Source organism: Amblyomma mixtum, chromosome 1 (genome assembly GCF_055824585.1).
Source record: "Amblyomma mixtum isolate Tamu chromosome 1, ASM5582458v1, whole genome shotgun sequence".
NCBI classification, from domain to species: domain Eukaryota; kingdom Metazoa; phylum Arthropoda; class Arachnida; order Ixodida; family Ixodidae; genus Amblyomma; species Amblyomma mixtum.
This window is the reverse complement of record NC_143012.1, coordinates 199399728-199426626: the sequence shown is the minus strand read 5'-3', so window position 1 is coordinate 199426626 and position 26899 is coordinate 199399728. Positions and strand designations below refer to the sequence as shown.

The following is a 26899-nucleotide window of genomic DNA, read 5'->3' as shown; positions in this document are numbered from 1 at the left end:
ATTCAAGGAGTATTCAATTTTCTACCTCCCAGATGGCATTCTTTCCATTTTTTTTTACATTGTGACATGCCAGTAAATATTTGCGGCAACCAATCTGCATTTCTGTATGCTTACGGGAACAACTTTTCTTCACAAGTCAAATTTTCAGATATCAATTAAATAAAATCTGAAATACTGCTTCAAATCTTTCCAAATCCCGATCGCCTCTCTGCGTTTTCTGCTGCCATCAAATATCAGTTTTCTTTCTGCAATTTTTCTCTGTAAGATGAATGGGTCGATTATGTTTAAATACACCAGATTGTGTATTATTCTTTCATACCATGCAAACCTTTCGTTGCAGGAAAATTTCTTCTTCTTCGCTCTTCCACCACGAAGACGGTTGCTACAATTATAGGCCATACTCTCGATCATAATTCTACTTGTGCCGTAAGTATGCCATACGAGTACTATCACCCCTTCCTTGAAGCTTCCAGCGTTCCTTGTTCCTCTAATACCGATTCTATAATCTGGGTTCTCTTGTTCGCTTGCCATAATCTAGACATTACTCCCTCGGTCGCACTCCCTGTTGTGGTAGCTGCACACTTGCTTCCACGCAGATCTACAGAGTCTGCATCGTAATCCAGCGCTTGCCCGAAGTTCCTGGCGGCGATTGATCAAAAAAATGTATAGTTGCATTACTTTTCACCATGATATCCCGCGAAAATCCATGAAATAGACGGCACTGTTGAGGCGCGTTCGCGTGTAGTTAAAAGGCATGCCCAATTAAGCTGCGGCAGGCCACGCGACGCATAAACGTGCTCATCTCGGGCACACACGCTGCTGAACGAAAAGTCCTCGCATTGATATATAGTTAGCCCTGTCATAAACTCATCACGCTTACTTAATTGGGATTACAAATTAGCGTCGCCAATTAATACAGATAACGAAGTGTAGTAGAACCGTATGCCATGGAAACAGACGTTTCGATGTCTGCGGAAGGGTGTGCCAAAGGCCCCCAGTCGACTGGGCCCTTTAACGCTGTTGCGTCGTACGCTTAAGCAGACCTAAAGGGATCCCAATGTTTTTATTCGTGCTATGTTTGGCTATTTTTATGATACGCTTCTGAAGCAAGCTTTGATAAGCCTTAAAACAGAGACGCTTATAACGCGCTTATAACGGTGTTCTTCGAGCAAAAAAAAAATGTTATCGACGGTTGTGTGCATTAACGCACGGCAGCCGGCGCTGCTGTAATCGTGGCAACGTACGTAAAGTCGATCACTCCCGCCACTGTCTCGGAGCGGTTTTCTTTCCTGCCCGTCGCTGGCACATGGGAGACAGTTACTCACTGCGTCCGACAATGCTGAGTGCACGGCGCAGCGACGACGACCAGCTGTTTTCAACTTCACATCATCATGTTGTCGTTGGCAGACAGTATAAAACCATATACTTAGGGCAACAAAAATATATTGCGGATATCCTTTGCGCACAGCTCCCGACCCATTGCGTACACGTTTCGAACAGTGTTGTTTTCAGCTTTCCATCGCTCCGATGTCATTGACCCTCTCCTAAAGCAACAATGTTGGTCCCAGCGCGGAGAGCGACGGTATTGTTGTTGAACAACCTCACCTAATTATTGTTTTTCCACTTCTTTGTGTGCTCTAGTGAACTTAGATAAGGAAAGGGCGTAATTTCATAAGGAGCAAAATGCTATCAAATTTTGTCAGTTAAAGCGCAGCAAAAGAAAGATTCCGGGGACTTGACGTCTTTGGTATATCCGTTAGTCCCGTTGCGATCAACTCCATCACATTCTCTCGTTCAAATGGCTGCATCATCTAGCTGTTAAGTTTTTTCGCTGACCGAACATTGTTTCCGCGGGCTAATGGCAGTCGTCGCGCCTTAACCCATTAGCGCCCAGCGTACTTTTAAAAGTACAGTTAAATTTTTCATGATTTCAACATAAAATATCTCATTTTTCTTTTCAAGTAGGTCATTCTTTTGTCACCAGAAGATCGGCCCACGCCGCTTAACTAAGATGACCCGCTTCCTTTCCTCAGTATGTCAGCTTTCTACTGTGAAACTTCAGGATGTTTGTTTCCCACGAACTGTAGCGCTAGCCGGTGGGTTATAATTTTCTCGCGGCCGTGTTTATGTACATAATATGCTAGTTTCAAGAATACAGCTGCACAAAAGACGAAAGTAAACAATAGATGCTTTGAATGTCCTGAGCCTTTGGCTTTTTTTGCGCTATGATGAATTATGTGCTGCTGTACTTTCTATAGTACGCTGGGCCTTCCCGTGTGCACAACGGCGCCCATCTATTCCAGGTCGTAGACCTTATGGTTTCCTGCAATTTTTCGGAAAAAAAAAACACTTTGTCTGCTCAGTGAGGCCTCAAATACTCCTGTACTTGTCGCTAGCTACCCGGAATATGATGATGGTGTGATTTTAGCTGGTTATAATAAAGTTTTGGTTATCAGAACGTGGTGGTCTGCGGAGCAGACAGTTATTCTTATGCATTCCACACCTACTGTGGAAAGTCCTTGAGTTCGAAAAAAAACTTTTGGAACTGCGTATTGTGTGGGCATTGCCTGAGGTGTACGCTTAGTGACTATTTCGTATTTTTTGGCAATTTGTTTTACTAGTCAAAATGTTCTTGTAATGCTCTGCCTGGGGTTATTTTCGGCTACAGGAGTGTTTCGTCAAAACAGGTTTAGGAAGTGTCCAATCGGCCTAGAGAAAGAAACGGAAAAGAAATAGCAAGGAAAAATTGGTTCTTCCTGCTAGAGTGTAGGTTAAAAGGCCTTTATTGAAGCCTAAGGACAACAGTGTAGTCACTATGGCCTGCAACTATAACAACATGGAGCCTACATGTTTTGTAAAGCTGTGGTTGCCTAGAGCGCACGAAAAACTGGCCTTTTGTAAGCCAGAACTTTTTTCAATTTACAACTGTAGTATGGCACGTGCCGACCTTTCGGATCAAGCGGCGAACTGCTACTACATCGGCATCAGGTACAAAAAGGGGGACCGGCTGTTGACTTGAAAGCTTAACTTTGCAATTGTGAACGCCTGTACAATTTGCCTAATTGCAAGAGACGAACGTGCTGACAATTTTTGCTTTGGTAAGAACATTAGTCGTCATTACCTACGTCTTGACATGCAGAAATCAGCGGTTCACAGACACTCTAGCTCAATCGTGTCTGACGCTTCTTTGAGAAAGAGGAAGTTTCCCGCGCAAATTAGAATAACTACAGTGCCAGTATAGCCAGAAACGGTTCATGAGGGCCTGCAAGAAGTGTTATATCACCGTGCGTAAAAATCACGCACATATTTGCAAAAATAACGCTACCAAGTAGGAGTGGAGCGAAGTAGCCACTTGCGCTATGGGGATGACCCAGCGTACTATTAAAAGTACACCTGTGCAACTTCGGAACGAATGAAGCAATCCTGACAAAATTTCAGGAATCTGCTTTTCTTCATAAACGAGCATTATGTGCTAAAAATGAAGGAAATCCCACAGTTAGATTTTCCTTGGGCCCTAATGGGTTAAAGACGAGATGCCGCTGAAACTGTGCACCTATGTGGACACTTTATTGATGCATATGATAATATTAATGCATATGATTACTCCGCAAAAGTAGATGGAAATGGCAGGGTGCGTAATTTTAATTTGAAACCTTCGACTAGCGCATTTCAGCAGTTGTGTACGCTACACCACTGCTGTTCTGTTTACATTACGATTTGCGCATTATATGCTTTTTTTCTGTTTACCAGATAACATTTTTCTTCACAATCCAAGGCCAAGCCGACTCCGAACTTAAACTCGCTCTCCGTACGACAAAGAATGGCCCCTGGAGAACTGTGTGGAAGCAGTCCAAACCAACAGATTTTTTCCATTTTATTCAAGCCATGGTGGCATTCAGTGAAGATGCCCCATATCAGGTAAGACGAACTGTAACTTATTTGTAACTGCGCTTCAGTACTATATTGTGAATATAATTGTCGACAGTAACTGTGCTTCCAGACTACAGCGCACAGCATATTTTGCAGCTCGTTGGAATAGAAAATGAACTGAACATTGGTAGAACCATAATTCTTCACACTGAACAAATTTCAGAACAAGCAGATATGAAATTGCAAAGAAAAGAAAGCATCAAGCAAGAGGCACGAACATGTAATTCAGAAAGAGTAAACATGATAACCTTGGTGGTGTTGAACGATGCTCGGAACAGAAGGATGCGCTGATTATTCGTTTTCAATGGCTTGCTTCCTTAATTGACTGTGCCGAAAAAGACTAGAAATGCTTTTGATTTATAAAGCCTGCGTAGGAAACGATGAGATCTTCACAGAGAAACGGCAAATCAGGGCTAACATGTTTATCAGTTTCCTCATTGCACCTCTAGGGACTGTTGGTAAGTAGACACTATAATGTAGGACGCGCAGAAAAGACACTGCAACGCTCAGACAAAACTGATTGGAGGAACACTTTTAAAGGGACAGCATGTAAGAATAAAAGCGATCTCCAAAAAGATTAATTTCGCAAAGAAAAGCAGCAATAACAAAACCACTAGATTGCAGGAATCTACATCTGGGAGCGAAGTGGAGAATTCAATGGAAGCAGCATAATACAAAATAATAAAAACGTTACAGACCTCTGCGGCAACCCGCATTGGGAGAACGCGAAAACATTGAAGCTTCCACGGAACTAGTTGTCTTTCTTTGCCCCTCTCTGATTAACTTTCCCCTCTTTGCTCTTAATTAGCATCGCATTGACCTTCAACAACACATTAATTAGCGATTTCATTGTCATTAATTGCTTTGGATTAATCATCTTCATTGATTGCGGTTGTCTATTGCAATCACTTTGCTTTATATTTTTCTTAATTAATCACTCTAACTGATCACACTTATTCTGATTACACCCATTTTCACCTCAATCACTCATTTTGGTTTTCAAATTTGGTGCCATTGCTGCTTTTTCTTCTAAATACTATATCCCCGTCTAGCCTATTCAACCGTCGGACAACTTTTGCTTCTAATTAATTAATTATTCTGTCGATAAAAGATTTTTGTTCCGTTTATTATCACTCATCAAAGCACTTCAAACCATTTTAAGCTTTATTTTGACTCTGCTTATTTTCTACTGTTTTGCCGTCCCCGGCATTTTTACTTTCCACTATGTATATCGATGCACGCGCTATTTCGACGGTTCTTCGGCATTTTTGGTTCCAATTAGTTAACCTATATCCTATTGACATCAACTTTTTTTCGCATTATCTTCACATCGTCCTGTATCAATTTCACCAATCGTTTGATCATATGTATTCTGAGAATGACACAACAACTGCGGACACGTTTTGGTGACATGTTTTGGTGACATAGCCTAGTAATGCTTTCACATTGAAAGATATGGAAGCATACAGTACACACCTTTGTTGCCAAGACGTGCTTCAATAAAAGGAATCCTGCCGCACGAGGTGATATGACCCAGACAAGTATCCTCCACGTGGTTTCTACAACTAGCTCTGGGACGGCCACACTGCTTCTGGCAAAAGGACTGCAGGAAATAAAAACAGCAATGTCATGTCGGTTTACGTGCAATGCTCCAGGTATCACGTCTAAACCAAACGCACACAGGAGAGCGAGAATAATTTTGTTTTTCACCACTAAGACGTCCAATTCTGTACGGTTTCCCGGCGTATAATCAATTACAAACTCAGGGTCACAGCCAATCTTAACTACATGCGTATCGCTTGCCTACCAGTGAAGAAAATTTAGTAGTGACTACGTCGAACGGTAACCAACTCTCTTCCAGTCACCAAGAGCTTTTGGAGGATAACTGGCGCGACACACTGTTGCACGCAGTTCTTAGTAGTACAGTAGGTAGAATAGTCTCGGTAGCCTTCGGTATGAAAGAAATATTTTTCACATTGATAATCTGACAATCTCTAAAGTTAGCAAAAGCATCGCGCAGTTGACTTCAGAGAAAAGTGGGCGGATTTCTGCTTGCTTCACTCAGATTGTCAGCTGATGTAGGTGGAGCGCATCTTTTTACATTAAATTTTAAGCGATTCACAGCCCTCTCTTTGGTTTTACAATGGACGCCGTAATCAGCAATGCACTTAGCGACTTAGCGACAGAACGCTGTTCTGAACACACTATCCCAGTACACAGCTGTGAGGCACTTGGCTTAACCTTAGTAAAATAACTGTTATATTTGAATGGAGCCAGTTATTGTAAACTTACGAAGCGATTAGCTTGCACAGAAAATTATGTTCAGCATTGTTTGTCTCGCAGAGAAGTGAAACAGCAGTGTAGCCGTCTCCGGCTGCTGGTCAGCTCCTTCTGAGTCTCTGGCTGCAAGTCAGCTCCTTCTGATCAGATCTTTCTTTGCATCGTTCATTCCGAAATATTTTCGTCTACTCATAACAAATGATTTTGCTGAAACAGACCGGCGTCAGTGCACGCGGCCTAGCGCAGATGAACGTCAAGTCCACCTTAGAGTTACAGCGACTCAAGGCACTGATCCATCTTTGCGGCGTTCTAGCATAAGCTGTTTTTAAGTGTGTTTATTTCATGACCCGGTTAGTTGATAGCCGCCACGATGGATCTCCGCTCCGAGTCGCTCCGGAGCCGAGGTGGGGCTCCTCTCCATCTGAGCTGGGTTGCGCGCAGTGACGTCGGTTTCTTCCGTTACAGTTTTTTTTAGCGTTCAGGGACACCATTACACTGCAAGAGCATCGTTCGTGTTCAATTCCTGTGGTGAATTTTTCACAATTGTCAGAATATCTCAGCCTGTCTTTTTTTTCTTGCAGGTGGCATTCATTGGGGAACATAAGAACCCCGGCAACAAGCAGGGTTACATTGCAATAGACGACGTGACATTTTGGGAAGGCTGCACACCCTACCATGAAGGCAAGCCGAGGCCAAAGATCATGAACCCGTTTTAGAGTGTCATAGTGATATCTCGATGCAGCACAGCACAGCCATACTAGCATGATATTCCCGTCATATAAACACTTCTCTTCGGTGTGAATGCCAGACGCCCATGGCCACGAAATAACCAAGTAAAATGATATTCAACACTTTTCATGAAACAGATTTTTCGAAATGTATGCACAGACCTGCAGTTTCATTTCTTTTCCTCTCCCGACGTGTATCCTGTGAAAATAGAACTTCGAAAAAAAAATAACTGTCCAAGGTAACCATAACTACCGTAATTACTGCGAACCGATTGCTCAGAAGGAAATACCGAAGCGGATTTCTAGAAAGCTACATACACTTCTGAAGAAGAGTATGGCGTTTCGAATAAGTATACATCGGTATGGTGAATTGAAAAAAAGACATCGCAGAGAAATCGAGGAGAATCCCCTGTGTCGATAGACTACCTTCTGGTGATAAAAGGTTGTTTTGTATGAAACTGCACGCTTATAAAGTTAAAAATGGTTGAAATAAAGGCAGGGCATTACCGATACATTTATTTACACAACCAAACTCTGCCTATGCCATGGTTCTTTTAACTGCAATTTCTGGAGCCAGGCATCAATGCGGCTGCATCCCAAGCGATTGTTTAGGAGACATTTTCGTTTTGACGTCCCTAGTTTAAATTTCGAGGCAAAAAACGTGTGTCATATATAATTCCAATTTTCTCAGAAATAAGTATCTGTGTATTAATCGAAGAAACAGCACAATATGCAGAGAAAGCAAAGAATGGATTCTTACTGCAAAAACCTGAATAAAATAAAAACTATCAAAAGTAGTTATGCTTCAAAAATTTCTATTATGCTTCCAAAATCTCACCAGTGGGAAGGAGGACCCTTTAGTAGCTATGCAGCATAATCTGCTATTCAGGATAGGCCATAAAAAACAAAGCCTAATAATTTATTTAATGACAAGCCCACAGGCCTTCGCTTCTGTGCATTAAAATTAAAATTATTTATTGCAGCATAGCTTCTAATGTTAAGAATGTTATTAATGTGAATGCGCGTTGTTAAACTGTGTGCTTTCAGAGCTGCACAATTTATTTCATGTCTACTTTAAGTTGCCTCTTGAAACTTGGAGCTCCGAGGAAACTATAATGAAATGACACTATATTGTATGAAAGTTGTGTCTGATACGTTTAACTATTGCTATGTTAACTTTCATTTATCTTTCTTTTTTTTTGAAAAGAAAGCAAAATTGCACACGTCACACAAAAAAGTCACTTTTTATGGTGACATACTGAATGACAGCAGCTCTAGGGTATATGATGTAATCAAACTCCTTACCGGCATGTTATGCTGCGTTGCCGTTCTACCTGCAGCTTATAATGACTAATAAATATATACTTAGAACAACAGCGAATGAAGGTGAGCAATCCATTATGCTTGTTGATACTTTGAGCAGCCAAAATATTCCACGACCTATGATCCAGAAAACGTTAACGCTGGGTGATTGCTATATGATGCCCATAACTTTCTGAACGCAATGCGTATGGTCTATGATACTCGAAAGTACAAATTTCACATCGTTGCTTTGATGTGCCGAAAGTTTCAGGTCCTTTATTGTTGACTTTAAACGGTCTAGAATGTTGCAGAGCCCAATCTCTTCGAGCTCTTCTGAAATACGGAGGTGATTTATTTTTCCGTTTTGATTTCATTGCATTCCCATTCCAGAACTGCCACTGGCGCCAGAGCCAACCGCACCATCATCCTTATGCGGTGAAGAAGAGTTCCAGTGCTCGGGCAGCAGCCAATGCATCCCGTTGTCACAGGTTTGCGACTTCAAGGAACACTGCTCTAACGGCGCTGATGAAACTAGATGCGGTACGTGAAAGCATCATTTTGAATATATTAGGACCATGCGGTCTTAATGAACAAAAGGGAGTCGTAAAACCATATTTCGAGATATAAAGTCTGGATTAGGTTTTTTTTTAATCAATATTCTGGCTAGCTTTTCAGTCAATGAAGCTTACACAGTTTTTTGTGAAACTCAAAACACCAACATTTTCAGATGACTATAAATTTTTTCCGTGTTTAACGCTAACTGAAAGTAGATTTGGACCAGCCGACTGCGTGACGGCATGCGGACGTGCCGCCACTCGAGCCAGGAGCGGACGGCGGGAGAAGTGGGGGCGTTACAATGAGTGCGGTCGACACGCTATCAGAGCGGAGAGCATGCACTGGAGGAGAAGCTCAAAGATCAAGCTACCCATGATTAATGCGTATTCAGTGTGGTCGTCGAGAAAGCGGCCAACGTACTATTGGAGTTAACGCTTAAAATGCCTTTGCACAGCAAAACACACAACAAAGCCACTTCTGTTATTAGTTTACCTTAGTAAGCAGAAGGCAAGCTTCATTCGTTTCTTGGCAGCACCACCGTGAAATCCTTCTCTAGGCCCTAAAGGTTACTGCTCTAAAGGTTACTTTCCTCAGAATAAACCGTGCTTCTGCTGTATGCCTGAACAGAGAACTGCCCGCGTTTTTGCTTGTCAGAATCATATTCGCGTGTACAAAGAGTTGGAGGTTCCATGAATGGCTGGGGGTGGAGGTCGAAGAATTGAGGTCGAAGCTGTATTCAATCGTTCGCTTAAAGGTGGGTAAATGTACTGACATATTTCGTTCTTGGGGTATTTATTAGGCTGGCAGCTACTGACATTTCCGATAGAATCCATGTCCCCCATACCCCCCATACCTCATCCCGGATCTGTTGCTACAAGCTTTTGATGCGACTGCTTCTGCATAGTAATATAACAGCTATATATAGCTTTTTCAGAATATATTGGCAGTGGCAAGGATATAACAGCGGATGGTCTTGTTTTCCAATAGGTCTCACAGGAGGTACCTTCAGTGAGCGGTAGTTTATTAGGTCGGTCTCAGCATTACCAAAGTGTCATACTGGTAGACAACACGGGGGCATAATTCATTTAGGGAGTGCTAACGTAAGTGGCACCATTCAACGGCGGAATCGTTTCTGGCAACGCGGACACCTACAATATACAGTCTCTCTACTTGTATTTCTCTCTACTTGGCGAATCAGTAACGTCTTACTCTCTCGTAATGTTTCAACCATGGTGCACGTCTTGGAACACTCGTAATTTTTGGAATGCAGCTTTAAGTTGTGCCGCAATAAAATTTGTAATCGTTTTCATGGTCCATTAAAAATTGCATTCAATAGCAGCTGATTAGGCTAAAGTGCCATAAAAACAAAATTTACAAGACCTCTACTGCTGGGATGCACGACAGCTCCTGCCCCTTTAGATGTTTTTACTTCTAGCAGAGTCCTTCAATAGCTTTATGGTCACGAAATCCCAGCCGGAGTTTTGTTTGCAGGACGAAAGCGGCCGCTAGAGGCGCCACCGGTTATCGAGGATCAGCAATTGGTAGACCGGCCCGGCGACGTATGGAGTGATTGTACGAAGAAATCTTCCTTCCACGCCCGTGCTGTTATTTGGTCTTTTAATTATTTATGAATGATTAAAACGGACGTCCTGTATCCGCTATAGTTCTGTAATCCTAGCCCGCTTGAGACCTGTATAGAGAAAGAGCGCTGCAGGCAGCGCCACGGCTGGCTCTGTTTCCGTGATCGCCTGGCTGCTGCATAGAGACTTTTCACGCTTAATGTGGCACTAAAACTTTGCCAAAAAGTGTGGTGCGCTCATGAACCTACAACACGGACGGCAACGCAACGCAGTGCGCAGGAAGGTAAAGCCCGCGTTCAGACTGCACTCATTGCATTCATGCTCCGCCCGGGTTTCTCCCTCGGGTTCAGTGGATACGACTGCAGGTTTAGCAGCACGCTACTTTATACAGCGATATGCTGAGCACTAGCTGGTGTGGAATTTTTTGGGATGGTTTAAAGCATGGCATGGCTATGCGTCTGTGACTGAAGTGGAAGAACGCTTCAAAACGTCATTCTGGCTGTTCCTATATGCACGGCATCACGGCGCTCATCTTTCGGAAGCACATTTCATTCGACTTCGCTATTTTCATTTATTTATTAGATTTATTATCACTTGCTGATCTTTTGTGCTTGTGAATGGCGCATTGCGGCCGAGATAGCTTTACCGTTATGCCAGCATGGTGTCGCAATTCGCATAGTGACAATGCTACGGCATAATCGTCTTTTCTTGGGCTAGTTGGTTTTTCATGCTGTAGGTGTTTGCAGCGCACACGAAACACGGACGGACAGAAAAGGGAACGAAACACAGCGCTGTGTTTCGTTCCCTTTTCTGTCCGTCCGTGTTTCGTGTGCGCTGCAAACACCTACAGCTACAGCGTAGCGCCGCTAACTGCACAGAACCGATCGAATAATGCCGTTCTGAATTGCTGAGCTTTGGTGCGCACTACAGCACTGTATCGAGGTATATTTGAACATAGTAATGTAAATTATTTTCACAACCTCCCGTCACCGTCTTCGGCTGTATACATCCGCAAAATGAGAAAGCGATCGCCTTAACAGAATGAATCACTTATTCACATATACTACAGATACCGGGAAGACAAGGAGTTATCAACATAGGAGCAGTTATTGGTAGACTTTTTTCTTGCACTGGCTGGTCATTCGCACGCATAGTTGCGCAATTTGTTTACACGTGCTGTGACTTTATCAAGCTTCTCTTGACACTCGTGGATGTGGCACTTAGTCTTAAGAAGCAGTAATTTTCTTTCAAGGAGGCCGGGATTGCGGGCGATCTTTCCAGTTTCACAGGCTTTTTCCACACTTTGTACATCTGATAAAAAAAAAGTAATAAACAGAAAGACGTCATGACAGCCTGTGTCTTTTTTTTTGTTGAAAGCTTTGACGTACTCATCTGAGCGAACAATATGCGTTCATATTGAGGCTCACCGCCATTACCTGTCTCTGTAGCGCCGTCGATGGCCGGGTAGTTCGGGTAAGAGAGTTCGGGTAGTTCGGGCAGGTATACGATGCGATACGGCATCGCTTGGCTGGTAGCTGAAAGCAAGTTTTGTTTTTTGCTAAGCTTCGTGGAAGTTCATGGAATACCCCCGGAACAGCGTCAGGCTTCAGCTTCGGCTGCATATGTCACAGCAAAACATTGCCCTCGTTCACAACGAACTCAGCGTACCGAACGATATCAGTGGTAGGAAAATGTTCTTCACAGCGCACGTACGGTCAATCAAAGGAGAAGCCACCAATTGCTTTTAGGAGGATGGCGCATTTCCACTTCTCTCGCGGTGTGGCGTCAAATAAGGGGGGTGGGGGGAGTTATTATGTTTCCGCCATTGCCCATGTGGCCGGAGCGGCTGCGTGTCACGCAACAACGTGAAGGCATCATTGGTAGCACTCGCTCGTTTCACAACAACACATGCGTTCATATACTTCTGTACTGCACCTGATCAAAGGCGGACCCAAGAAAATGGCGCGATGATAGATCGCAAAACGTCACTTTCTACGCATAGGCGGCCGCCCACCCGCTCCGCCCCTTGCCAAAACATTATCCGCGGTTGACGGCAGCGTCGCCGTGCGGCCGCTTTGGGCATACAGAGCTCTCATATTGAAAGACGGAGTATAAATTCCATAAACCTGTTCAAGGACTCCGCTTCAGGTGATAAGCAGCAATTCTCTTCCAAATAAAATATAGAAGTTTGAAGTGCGGTATAATTGCCTTAATGAACGAACCGCACGGAGAGAACGGACGAACATTAAATTAGACCTCTCTTCCGCCAACAGACTCCACACAAATTGTTTATTTTGCACAGTATGAGCTCTAGCAATCCACATCTTCAGTCTGAAGGCAGTAACTAAATATTGGTGTAGTTTCTAAAGAATGAAAGCTTCCCACGGTTAGAAGGGCTTGTTAAATTAACCCACTTATCTAATTGCCAGATTAAATTTAAAAGTAAGGTAAAGTTATTTTCAGATGAGATATTTACTAAGGGTCTTTTTACATTGCTGATGAGTAGTACAAGACAGTAAACTCTCCAAATCTCTCAACAAATCTTACCAAATACTGAAAAGTTAAAACGACACCGACACCAATGTCCACCACCTTCTGTGGACATGTCCAGGAACGTTACTGGTGCGCGCTCGAGTTCTTCAAGAGGCAGGCCTGTCTGCCAACAATGACTCTACTTTGCACGTGTGGATAAGGAAAAACATTTACGCCCGAAGCTTATGTGACTTTTTACACGCAACCGGGCTTCATACGTTTTTGTAACATGTTCCAGCGTTAGCCACTAACACCACGTTTTATGCCGCGCGGCACACTCAGCGTCACAAATAAATAAATAAACAGATGGCTTCCATGAGACCTGAACTGTTGCCTCGTGATGTGCGTCCGGTTGTAGGTTTGTATTTATTTCCAAATGTTTCTCAGATTATTCTGTGTTTATCACATAATAATACCATGAGCTTCCCATCAAACGGCACATCTGTTGTGGCGTGACACCTTGCGTGTGGTGCTAAATATTTCTTCTCCTGGCTGACTGGAGCCCTTGTTGAGTGATAGAAATGGTTTGAATGGCCAATGCAATTAAATAGTTGCCGTTAACGAAGCGGCTCCAAGCGTACACTTGAGCTCAGGCACCGGGCGTAGAACGAATACCCCATCTCCTTTTGTCTTTTTAGGAGCCTGCGACTTTTCAACCGATTTGTGCGGACTTGAAAATGAGGACCCAAGCGAGCGCTTCGGATGGAAATGGACAAGGGTCCAGGATGGCAAGAGCAACAAGTTATTCCCCACCACTGACAGCCAGCTTAACGACTATGGGGCCTACGCTGCGTTCTCATTGATTAATCCAGGTAATAAAATTTTAAAAGATGCTGCATTGTTATATAAAGTCTTTAGCTTTTCCAGCACTTTGAGATTTTGTGGGTAAATGTACTCGCATTTTCTGTTCCTTTCTTGGAACACTGTTGGCATAAAGTCTGTTCTTCAAGAGCTTACAAGTAGTGCTGTTGTTACTTTAAGCTCTTAAAAATATCATAATATTAGCACGCAAATCTAATAGGAAGCGAAAATAAATTTGCATAATATTTTGAGGCGCAAATCCTGTTGTAGCTACAAGGAAATAAGGTATACTATTAATCCCCTGCAACGGCAGCTCATATTCTTAAATTACAACAAAAGAAAAGAGAAGGGTGTCAAGAAACCCAGCATGCAAAAAAAAGCTATGTGCAAACCATTTAAAAAAATTTATAAAATAAAAATTTCCACTTTAGGGTTACTCCGAAAATACCACCAGCTATCGGACGAGCAGTAAAAGAAAACCAAAATCAACCAATATACCGTATTTGCAACAACTAACATAACTTCAGACATTTGAAATATTTACCAGGTGCACATTCCAGTGTCAAAGAGCAATGGCGTAAACTTAACGTCGAACTTCTGTTTAAATGTGAATAAAATTTCAGTACTAATTTTTCAGAACTCATCCCTAAAGTCGGTTAACTAGCGCGAGCATTTGACGGTAATGGCTGTCAGAAGCCGTGTTTGCGGACTACTGGCACGTTTGTGTTGCAGTTTTTCAATGCCGCGCGTCAGCGGTTGCCATCATCGGACCTCAACCTGATGCCGGACTCTTGTCAAATTTCAGACGTGCCCCGGAGCTACGCCAACATGTTACTAACACCACAGCTGGGAGAGATTGCCCACTCTTGCGTTGTCAGTTTCCACGCCTACGTTCCAAACAACGGTAAGTAGTTTCTTCTAGCTGCGTGGATATGCTGATATATGGTTCACAGAAATCGGGTGTAGATTTAACGGTGTCAGGGAGTTTCGCTCACGAAGAGGACTTAATGTCGCCAGCATATATTTACCTAGACGTTTCAGGGAAACAAATTTGAATGTTTAGGAGCGAGACAGGACGGATTCTTCAAGTGGCCATCGCGTAAGCGCTTTTTCATCTGAGGGCTGAAGTTCGGTGCACAGGCCTTCTATTGGAAGTTGAACCCCTTTGCGCGACCATCACAAAATTTTATGGTCCTGAAGGAAAATTGTCCCATTATTTTGATTATGACAGCACTGATTTGTGCTATCGCATGTTTTTGTGCCACACATTCCGAGAAAATTCGAACAGCAGTCACATTCTGAGCTATTTCTTACACGAAAAATGCCTTGGTATTTGTATGACGCGCTAGGGTAATGAGTTAAATCCCACATATGCAGAAGTTCATTCTATACTTTACATTCATGGATCTCTAGGAGTCCTCATAGCCCCTCCTGACTCAGTGGTGCAGCAGTTCAGCGATGCGCCACTGCCCTGCGATGGCAGGTGCTCCCAGCAGTCGGCCTTCTGCGACCGAGATTGCACTTCCCAGGCGACCAATCATACATTTAACTGCCACCTGCCACGGTGGGCAGTTTCCTGATTATCCTGGGGTTAGGTTGTGATGACGCTGCAAAGTCACGTGACTTAGATGGCCAACCTACCTCCTAGGTTGCTCTCTGTGGACCACCAGCCAGAGCCATACTCGTGATTTTTCGCCTACAACTCCGAAACCACATTTTCTGGGCAACGGGGCCTTTAATGCTACTGAGTTACAAAGAAATGTGGTGTTTCATTGGAAATACACTTATTATCGAACACGCCGAGGTCTTCACCACAAAGAGTCCGTGCCACTAGACTCAGTCATTCTCTCTGACAGTCAAGAATCTGTTCACTGTCTGCTTCTAGTACAATGACACCTCAAGAACGTACTGTGCACTGAGTGTTAGCCGTTTACCGGCGCAAATGAGTAGATGAACTTCGCTCTTCCTCTCACTGTAACTCTAAATTTATTTATAACCTATTTTATTAACTATTTCTAAATTTATTATTAGCTATTTTAGATTGACGAAGATGTATCTCTGAGTGATTTTATATCTGCATGCATGAATTTTAAACATATGTATGTACGTAAGATGCTCTGTAACCATTTCTTGTTGCTTTTGCCCTTCCTGCTTGGACCAAAAGGTCTGCAGTATCATGTAAATAAATAAATAAATAAATTTAAGATTTAGCGAACAAAATCTGCTAACCAAGCTAACTAAAGGAGCGCATATTAAGAGAGCAGCTTTTTTTTTCTTGCACTTGCAGGGCTCGCAGTTCTCTTGTTCGGTGTGCTGCAAAGAGCGACCAATACGACCACACGCGTGACCATGGCGCCCTTAGAATCAATATCCGGAAGCACGTCTAAAGGCGAGTGGAAGAAGGCCGTCGTGAGGGTCGGAAATTGGAACGCCGGAGCCAGGGTAAGTTTTATCGGTGCATGACTGGCCTATATACGCTAGACAAAAAGCGATGTTAACTTTAATGAGCTTTATTTCACTTCAGGCTACTCTATCTGAACAGCCGCTTGCGAGTGGATGTTGCTCCCTACCCGTATTGCTGCCGACGCACTTGCGGCTTCGAAGGCTCCGTCGCCCTCCGTCCTTCGGTCTTGCTTTGCCGCCCACCTGTTTGTCGCTCAGCGCCGATTACGACTTCGTCTTGTCTAGGCCGACGTGGAGCCTCATGAGCGCGACTACCGTCCTCCACATTAATCCTAGCAGTGCTGCCCGGCAGATACTGCGTTATCTCCGTGTGCTGCTTTTTCTGATATTTATTTTGCTTCCCTAGCCGCCCGCAGATGGAACGTCGATGGAGGTCACTATCACCAAGAACTTTCTCTTAATAGCTGCAGCGCTATCAAAACAAAAACATAGAGCTTACTAGGCCGGCTCAAATGGTCAATGGTGTTTGCGGCTCGAAGTAGGAACATCGCACGCCAGTGGGGGTCGCTCGCTGTTCTATCTCGCTTTCTGTGACAGCGCCTCTACATTTTTTTTGCCCTGCTTCTTCCCTTCTCTCTCCCATCACTGCCCCTCTCTATGTTACCTCATCTTTCTTTCCTGGCCGCTTCGGTTGAAGAACTTGTACGGACCTCATCCACGTGGCAGCTCCCAGTGGGGTCCGTAAAACTGCTCACCCTGTGAAAGTACACGTTTTAGAGCGCGTGTTGTGCCATCTGTCCTTTGCTAACTAAAACGCATTCGCCCAGCTGTTAGCACAGTAGAACGGCAAAAACAAAGCAAAATGGCATGCTCTCAGTTAATCAATGAGGATCTGTTCATGCGTTCCGGATGGCCCCTATCTCCGTAATTTCACTCACGTCTGGAAGAGCTATGTAAATCAAATTGTCAGTTTCAAGCATCAGCGGATGAATTCGAGTAAACTATTTTATTGACAGCGAATATTTCTCATATTTGAGGTTCTTGCTATCCGTTCCAGCTTATAAGCCATAACTGTCTTGCGCAGTGTTATACTCTCTGGCACCAAGATCTGTTTTCTTTTCTTCGCATTTAGAATGCGAAAACAACGCGCTCAATAAATGGCGTAGTCTTCGCTTGTCTTTCAGAGCAGTGGAACGCTTTATGCGATGTCTAGAATGCAAGCGATTTTGAGAAATATATCACTTTTGATTTGTCAGAACATGTCCTTTGTTGCAGTTTTTCTACCGGACAAACAGCCTAGGCGTGAGCATAGATCATCCGGAGTATCTGCACTGCCATCCAGACGCACATAGCGAAGGATGTAAGTGAAGAGAACTTTTCAAAGCATGATTGCAATTCTGTGGAGTATGGCGCAGGAATTGCTTGTTGTTTCAGTGTTCAATCCTGGGCAACGGCAACACATGAAGAAGCAAGGAAGCATTAATTACATATGCACTCCTTCCTTATCCCCCGCTCCCCTCTTGGACTTCCTAGTAACGTCGGCTGAACCGAAGCAGCAGCTCGGCTTGCTGCTTCCGGCCAAGGAGATTTTAAACTTCACTTGTGTATTATTGAAGGCAATTATCTCATCGCAAAGAGATGTTGGATTCAGTAGTAACGTAAAGTACTGCAAGAAGTGACTTGAACATAGAAAGATGCCCATGAAGCCAAGGATGGAGATTACATTTTCTGAAAACATATAAACATCTCTCTTCATCAGGGGAGGCGACAACAAACGTTAGCTGCGACTTTTCAAATCCCATGGACTGTGGCTGGTTTCCCGAGAGTATGAATGCTGACGCGTATTGGACCCGCTTTGCGGGGGGCTCCTCAGCCCCTGTGTTTAAATGGCAGCCAACGGAGAGTGCGTCGCAAGAAGGTGAGTGCTAATCGCCTTAAAAACTACTGTTGAGAAACGGAGAAGTCGCGTAATAAACGAGTTGGGAGTATTTTTCATTTATCCAGAGTGCGTTTTGTATTCTATGATATGCGTATTGGAATACAATGCTTCCTGTTACCTGGACGCTTTTGAGTAGTGGTAGCTAAACGTTGATAACCGCTGCCGATTTTCTTTAGCAGGAGAAAAACTCCTCGGAAACAACACTTTGCAGGGTAATTTTCGACACGTTGCAACGTAATTTTGACATAGTTTTTCAGCTATTCTCGTATGAAACAGAGCTCGCTCGCTCGAGTCATTCGTTGGATGCTACGTTTGGTAACAGCTGTGAATAAGCGTGATTCCGTTACCCTTGGCCTAGCTTAGGTTTTTTTGAAAAGGTGTCTTCTCCTGGAAGCATTGGACCAAGTTCTTTCAATTTAATGCGCGATACGTGCAGCGCTTACGCAGGACGACGTCTTGATGTCGGGAAACGGTGGTTTTTATTATGTTTATATTCCTTGAAACGCCCACTACCTCATATATTGCCTAGCGCGAGACATTTAATTAAATTAACTTACAAATAAAATGTCTCTTAAAGGGCAACTGCAGCACTTTTTTGATAATTCCGCGATATTCAAGAATTCAAACCTATATAGGCTGTAGGTGAAGCATGCCACGTGTTTTTGAACTGGCATTTAAAATAGTGGCGTAATCGACGACTGAAATTTGCGCTTCTCCTCAACCCACCGGAGGAGTGCAAAGAAATTGAGCGTGGCGTCACGGACGGTATGATTTCAAATTACCGCTGTCGTCAGCCACAACCTGCCCTGACTCGTTAGACGCTGCCAAACAAACTCGGCTGGGTTTGCCTTCGGTGGCGTTGGTTTTTCCCTTCAAAACAGGCGTTTGGGCGCTGGAAATGTACCGATACCTTCGATGACGTCGCCATGCGCCCCCCACTTGGCGTTGTGCGCTGCAGAAAAGCTTAAAGGGCGTCCGGAATTTAATCGGCGATTACTTCACTATATCAAGTGCTAGCCCAAAAAGGCTTCGCATGCTTCACCTGCAAGTTTCAGACTTTCGACTCTATTAAGCTCGTTGATATCGAAAAGCTATGCAGTTCCGCTTTAACAGTTCGCGCCATAAATATTCCGACAGTATTGCAAAACGCTTCTGCGCTTTTCCTCTCTGCAGGCGCCTACATGTACGCCCGAAATGCATTCTTTAACGTGAGGACTGCTCACCTGGTGTCTACCAAAATGAGTCCGACACCCAGCACTGGCCGCTGCTTCACATTCTGGTAAGAGCGCGCTGGTGCTTTTTCTCTTGGCAGCCTACAGATGTAATAACTCTGTGAAACTAAAAAGGAAGGATACACTCGAAGCACACCGATCAAACCTGATCAGCTTGAATGTGAAAAGTAAATGGGGAAAAATGTACAGTATATTTTGTGTACTTTGGCGAAAAACTACAGTGTGGTTATGTGCCGGGCTGCAGGGAGCCGGAAGAAAATAACAGTATTAAAGCACTTATGTCATACAGTTATCTCCGCAATAAATTTTGCATTCGGTCCACAGGACGCAAGGGTGTGGCGTGCCATCCGCACATATAAATGTACCTTCACGCGGCGATTAGTATAACCGGGACTGTAGGAGCTAAACCCACCTATCGTTTCCAGGTCGTGAGAATAGTCGTAATCATTTTTCTTCCGTTATCTTCTCTGTTACTCCCCTTCGCCTCGCGTAGCCGCCCGCAAACCGGCTTTAACGAAACCATGGTTGATGACTTGATAAGGGACCGCATTCCAGGATTCCTCCACACGCCTGCAGACCTTTATTCAGGTTCATATTCTTCGAAATAGAGATACCGAATTGTGCCAGTGAACAAAAGCTCAACGTGCGGTCTGAGGGCAAATGTCCCAATACATCGTGTTAGAATGTCATCGGACGTTTCGTAATATATTAGGCTATGAAAAAAAAAAACGAATATACTCTATACTCAGCGCCTGTGGACTGTCCTTTACTAGAAAAATTCTCATCTTAAACGTCTATAATCCCCGGAGTGTACACCAAAAAATACGGTTTATGCATTGGGGAGCCTGCACTTAAAGGATAAGAATTGCCGCATATCTGCGAATTTTTTCTTAAAACAAAATACATCGTGAAAAAATAAAATTTAATATTGACGACACCTTGTTTGCCATTGCAAAAAGTTTCACAACTTTTTAAAAGAAGGGACGAATAAAGCAGGAGAAGTTTCTCTGGCAGGCTATATTACAAAAAAGTGTTGTTAATAAAAAAAAAACTCAATACATATTATTCCAGGCACGCCTAATAGCCGACCAGCGAAAAAATGGTTTCAATATGCTAGAACATAGGTACTGAGTGGATATAATTTACAGCTCGTCTATAGCCTCTCAGTGCCGAAAGGCTTTCCGCGTGTTAGTTTTGGCCGAATTTGCGCGGTATCAAATTTAAAAATGAACTGTTATTCTCGTTCTACGCGCTGGCGGGAGGTTGGAGGTCTGTTTTTTAGTAATGCTACTTTTGGTTTCACAAGCTCACGATTACTTTCCCTCGCGTATTTACAAACCCGCGAGTAGAATAGTGATTTGGCTGGCATCGGAAGTCAGCGAGTGATACTTAGGCATTGGATATGGGGCTGTGCTAATAAATAGTCTGTTTCTCGTTTCACAGGTACAACATGTGGCACCCGAACGTGGGCCAGCTCAACCTCCTGCGGCGCGTAGAAAACGCATCCACAAGCCTAGTGTGGAGCCGCGCAGGACCACAAGGGAAAGCTTGGAAGCAAGGGCGGGTCCAGCTCCACTCTGAAGATCCTCATCAGGTGCGAGCAATTAGTTAGGTTAATTGAAAAAATCAGGAAGATGGTTAATGGTTTAGAGGGTTTAATGACCCAAAAAGACTTTGGCTATGACGGACGCCTAAGCAGGAACAGCAATCCTGTTCTGTCCTTTATACTTGAGTCGCCGACTCGCATGACATCAGCAGAACGGTTGAAGGTGGTTAAAAAGTTTAAACGCACATTACATCTGAACAAAGAGTAAAAGAAAAAGGCAATGAAAGTTTATTTATTTATCTTTTACTACTATACCCCCTGTGCCGTGCGGCATTACAGTGGGGGAGGGGGGCAAGCCACCACAAACACGCTCGATAAAAGCAGGAAAAGCGAGTAAAACTAAGTAGGCAAGCAAACGCATATACAATCACTGAAAAAAAAAGATAAACAAACATAGGAGCCACGCCTATTACAACCATAGAAGACTCAAGGGCTTAATTACAATGAACATCTTGCAAAGAGGAATAAAATGCATCAGTAGAGGTAGTAGTAGCAATATGATGTGCGAGTTTATTGCTTTCGCGAATTGTTTGGGGAAGAAAGACATCCTGAAGAAGTTCGTTTTACATCTTATCGCTTTAACTTTGTAGGCATGATCCAGACGAGTTAAGATGTAGTCTGAGTTGCGCAGATAATGCTCCCATCATGCCAGTTTTCTCGTAAAATACACTGCGGAGAAGTATTAGTCAGAGATTGCCTTCGCTGCTGGAGTGGTTTTCAACCAAGGCTATCCTTTGCACTGGGGGCGCTAATATTTTTCAGAATAATTGGCATTAACATATCGCACAGCCAAATCGTTAATTCTTTCTGCCTTATGAATATCTACCTGCAGCCAAGGGTCTCAGACACGAGCATATTCTTTTACTGGACTAATGTTGGTATGCTACATATGAGCATATCGAAAACTAAGCAGCCTGGAGGCCTTGCTTGTAATGTAATCTATATGACAACTGCAGGAGAAATTTCCAGTAAACACTGCGATATTTATGTTCGAAAACCTTTGCGAGTGTTCGGGCGCTAATGCTATATGCAAAGTCATGAGAGCTTTTTGTCCTAGTAAAACACATGTACACAGATTTTTTCACGCTAACAATCATGCGCGAAGTATTGAACCCGTTACTAATCAATGAGGAACGCAATATAAGGTTAACAGTTAATTTATAAGACAAAATATTGTACGAAATTTTTGCATGCATGTGCGACGCACAGCTTTTAATCGACCTCTTGTAATCTGCAGACGCCAATTCTGCGTTCAGACAGCGCACTTTTATCCTAACACTGCTTTCATTGTATTGAAAGTAATAATAAATAAATCTTACTTTATTGCAGTTCATTACGCTACCCTGAATCGGCATTCAATAATTGTCTCGTGCCTTGGTACATCATTTCATGAATTAAAATTTCTAGAGGATGCTAGTTTCAATGAAGAGAGTGCGTTTGATAAGAGTTTAGTCTCATAGCTGAAGGCTAATGTTGCGTACACTACGACACGTCTGCCTCGAAATGTACTTCACACTTTCCGCGTGCAACGGCCCCTAAGGCTTCCATTTCTTATGAAATATAGCAACGGATAATCACTAAACTGAAAGCTCTAAATAAAACGTTAGGCACAGCATTGCAGTAAGGGTTTGGACTATTTATTCGCAATGGTAAAACGCTGATTGCTCATTTGTGGTGCAGCTGTTTTGCTCTCTCTTTATTTAATTCTCTACAGCAGTACTGAACAACACGATGGTTTGGTTTGTGCGGGTTTAACGTGCGAAAGCGACTCAAGCTATGAGGCACGTCGTAGTGAATGGTTCCACAAATTTCGACAATCCGGAGTTCTTTAACGTGCACTGACATCGCTCAATATACGGGCCTCTAGCATTTCGATTCCATCGAAATTCGACCGCCGCGGCCGAGATCGCACCCGCGTCTTTCGGGTAAGCAGCCGAGCGCCTAAACAGCAGGAGTCGAGAGTAAACATAGTGCTGGGCATTGGCAGCACCAACAACGTGCTCAGTCATAAGTGGAAGATGAAGACTTCCTGCCATAGTGGTTGTGATTGACTCCGAGACTTCACGCTCATGAACAATACACATACGCGTATGCAGCATAACTGCGCTAAGGTGGGCATGCCAATGAAAATAAGAAGAGCTGGCTTCACCGCTGTCTGGGAACGGTCCATGTTGTTTTTTGAATGCATGCTTATGCTTTCATAGCTGCAGCAGCCATTTGCTTCTCAGATTATCGGAGTGGTTGTTGCACACAGTACAAATTATGTAGCAGAAAAAGCCGCCGCCCCACTTTATACATTGAACAGGTATGCTTGATGCGAAATGACCAGCACACAAGCTGCTTAAAATAATTATTTTTCCCTGTGCTATGTCTTGAACCAAGCTACTTGGAACTGAAATTTGTTTGGCGGTGCGTATTAATTTACATAAAAGTTTGTATTTACAGTCCAATACATGTCTCTTTCAGCTTGTCTTCGAAGCCATTTTGAGCGCCGGCAATCCCGGTATGATTGCAATTGACAACTTTGTTCTCAAGGACAGCGCATGTGACAACGGAAAAGGTATTTGAGTATATTTCGTCCTACAATAACAAGGTTACTATTTATTATTCTAAATCTATCCTAAATATGACTACGGCGCAGCTTTATGCATCTATACACCGGTGGTATACAGAGTGTTTTCCCTAAGGCTTGACCCAATTTTAAGAATAGGCTTTTTTATTTAGAAGAGGGCTTCTGCGCGTAGCATTATCAGCGGTATAGTACATCCAAATGCCGCTAAGGTGTGCTAACTAGCATGTTTAACTAATATTGAATGGTAAAATTTTAGCTCTTATTGTTGGGCTCTTTAATTATTGAGATGCGTGTAGTCCATCGTAAGGAACACCCATATCAGTTTTTAGAATTTTGAAAACGCGGTTATGCTCAGCGTGGCGGCCCTGCATATTTTGGCTATTTCCATGAGTTACGTGCACAGGAGAGGATGCTTCGCCTGCAAGCTTCTCGCAAGCGCATGTATTTTGGCGCGATGCAGCCAGAATTTGTTGGGCCACAGCGTCAAGGATAACCGCGTTTGCGATATTTTACAAACTGATATGGATGTTAGTTATGGTGGGCTCGATATCTCTCAATATACAAGGATCCTAACAGTAATAGTTAAAAGTTATCTATTCAATATTAGTTAGCTGTATTCTGATGTACTACACCGCTGACAGTGCTATGCTAAAGAAACGCTAATCTAACTCAAGAAGCCCAGTTTTAAAAATTGTGTAAAATCTTAGGTGAAATGCCCTCTATAACTAGGGCTGCGAAGGTTCAGTATGAACATAAAAAAAACAATCAAAGTACGCCGAATTCAACTATTTAAATCCGGTTTTAACGGAAAATGCCAGTTTACGTGCGTGCCGCGAAACGGCGGCTACCGAGCAGGAGTTAGAGTCAGTCAGATCAGATAATTAACAAAGAGAAAAGCCGAAGGACATGATGAGACTATGTACCCTTTAAGTAGCGCAGCTGTGCGTTTTGAGGTATCGCTCAGCTGCCTTACAGGATTCAGCATACTAGGAGGTTTCATATCCTCAGCAAACGTCGTCTCCCAGCATTAGCGTTGTTCGTTGCTAACCCCTGCCTTTGTCAGGTACTTCGTTGCGAAGGTTTCTCCACTGCATGTAAAGACACTCGAAACCTTTCTTAAGTGACACAAAAAGGCGTCATGTTCTGGCTATTAGTACTGTAAAGCGGAAGTTCCACTGATGTGGATGCCCCGTCCTGATGCCCCACCGCCTTGCTCAACAGTGGAGCGATAACATGAAAACCCATCTTTTAGGAATCAATTTCAACCTGCATTTTTATTCTACGAATCTGTGATTTCACTGCTCTTACAATTTTTTTGTTCGCCACACCAATGTTTTCTCGAATCACAGCTATAAGTGCTTTACCATTTCTTAAGAAGCATTAAACCTTTCTTCACTGATACATTGAATGCTAAGGGTGACAAACCCACGATAAACTCGAAGTGACTTCATACAGAATAGGAACAGGGCATTATATTGCCGATAAACATTAGTAATTAATGTGTGGAACGAACTGCTAGCCAAAAACAAACGATCTTCATTCGGGCAGAAGCGTGAGAAAACGTCCGCTGAATGTCGAGAAAAAGAAACAGAAGTACAACAACCTCTATATGTACCGAGGGCTTAAAAAATCCTTTTATTACAAACTACAAGGGAAGGTTCAATGCTACCTTCTTCAGCACTATGCACTGATCAAGATCCAATTCAAGATCAAGATTTGCACAAGATTTACAGCTTGTCGCTTCGTGAAACTGCCATGAACTAAACTTCGTGTTTGCTTGCAAAAAAAAAGAAATATACCTTCCATTTAAATTATGTCTGGACATAATTCTCACGTCTAATGCAGTAAGTTCAGCTTTAAGAACAATTCTTGGCTTGTGTTCTTCTTTGAAAACCAGTGTGCACTTTCGAGTCCGATTCCTGTGGCTGGCAACTGCACAACTGGGAACGGACCAGCGGGAGCAGCGTGCTCGTGCCGCAATCGGATTACAGCACTCAGTCAGCTTCAGGTAAGAATAGCATCTGAAAAACATAAAACTTGGATCGAATCATATGTAAGCTGCACCGCGCTTTTTAGGAGGACATACACCGTTGCTTGGGCTTACTGGAAATATTTTATGGCGAACCAGTTCGCTAACCGACACTACCGTTATTAACTATGAACGTAACGCAGTTCCGTTGTGTGCACATATATTTTGCCTAGTCGTTGATAAATACCTGCGCCACATCCTGGCAGCAAAAAAAAATAAAGATAAAAAGCAAAGATATATCGCACAAAATGCAAGGGCAAAGAGACCACTCAAGGCGCCTAGCGCCAACTATTTTCCATACTGGCAGACGCCACTGGTGCTACGATCGACGTTACCACAACAATCGCCGCTGCTACGCATTGCGAAGGAGCATTAGGAGACTGAAGCTCATACTAATGAGCTTCCTTGGGTCGAATCTGGTGCGTAACGTGATTACACGAAAACCAAAACAATGTCACTCAGCCACTTCGGCACACGCCCCCACGTTAGCGTGCCATCATGCACCACCATTGTGCCGCGTTGAGATTTGTGTGAAGTAACCACGTGACCCAGAGCGCCTGCCGCTGTATCTTCTTTTTTCAAAACACTTGAAAGCCCTGCACGCTGAAGGACATTACTATAATTGCTAGAGTTATCAAAGTCACAGGCAACGCTAACTGTTTTCAATAGCAATACAATACGCTTTGTTGCACCTGCATAGAACACCTGGGCTCACTGAGCACACTCTCAGTGTTTTTTTGTCATACGCTGATGCATCACTTTTAAATATGAAGAAAAATTTTATCAATAAGATCTTTGCGAACTTTGCTTCTGCGGTGCAGGTCACGTGGGGAGTGGTTCAGGAGAGCTCATACTAGTAGCACGCTTCATGAATTACTGGTGCCGAAATGTGCTCGTGTGTGCAAAAAGAACTCGCATTTGTGAACATTTGACATCTTTGTTTGAGGCGGCAATGAATATTCGGGCACTAGTGGAAACGCATTCTTTCTAAAATCATTTACCCATGGTGCACGTCAAGCGCAATGCTTCTTTTTGCACCGAAACAAGTGGTGTAAGTCAATATTAGTATGGATTATTCGACTTGACTGACGCTCAACAACTTTTACAGCAGCACAAGAAATGCCACACATGTGTTCTTTGCAACTGCTGTTTCCAGTACTGCTGAGATACGTACTTAGGAGGTTTAGTGTTTTCCTCCAAAACAAAGAGCCCCGCCGCGGTGGCTCAGTGGTTACGGCGCTCGGCTGCTGGCCCGAAAGACGCGGGTTCGATCCCGGCCGCGGCGCCTGAATTTTGATGAAGGCGAAATTCTAGAAGCCCATGTACTATGCGATGTCAGTGCACGTTCGTGAACGAAATTTCAGGTGAACGAAATTTCTGCAGCCCTTCACTACGACGTTCCTCTTAGCC

The 26899-nt window shown here is 43.5% G+C and overlaps 1 protein-coding gene across 3 annotated transcripts in view; it reads left to right on the top strand.

Moving 5' to 3' along the window:
* Positions 1–26899, top strand: part of LOC149370516 (MAM and LDL-receptor class A domain-containing protein 1-like) — a 197706-nt gene that overhangs the window by 140275 nt on the left and 30532 nt on the right. For all 3 annotated transcript variants that reach the window (XR_016285828.1, XM_089562058.1, XM_089562069.1), the window contains 13 exons: positions 341–426; positions 3751–3918; positions 6792–6891; positions 8631–8780; positions 13546–13719; positions 14514–14612; positions 15996–16150; positions 17387–17471; positions 17871–18029; positions 19224–19329; positions 20726–20876; positions 23355–23448; positions 25358–25468. Coding sequence is in view for 2 of the 3 variants with exons in the window: in XM_089562058.1 (XP_089418184.1) it covers positions 341–426; positions 3751–3918; positions 6792–6891; positions 8631–8780; positions 13546–13719; positions 14514–14612; positions 15996–16150; positions 17387–17471; positions 17871–18029; positions 19224–19329; positions 20726–20876; positions 23355–23448; positions 25358–25468 (1638 nt within the window). In the remaining variant the exon portion in view is untranslated. The remainder of the gene's footprint in view (positions 1–340; positions 427–3750; positions 3919–6791; positions 6892–8630; positions 8781–13545; positions 13720–14513; positions 14613–15995; positions 16151–17386; positions 17472–17870; positions 18030–19223; positions 19330–20725; positions 20877–23354; positions 23449–25357; positions 25469–26899) is intronic.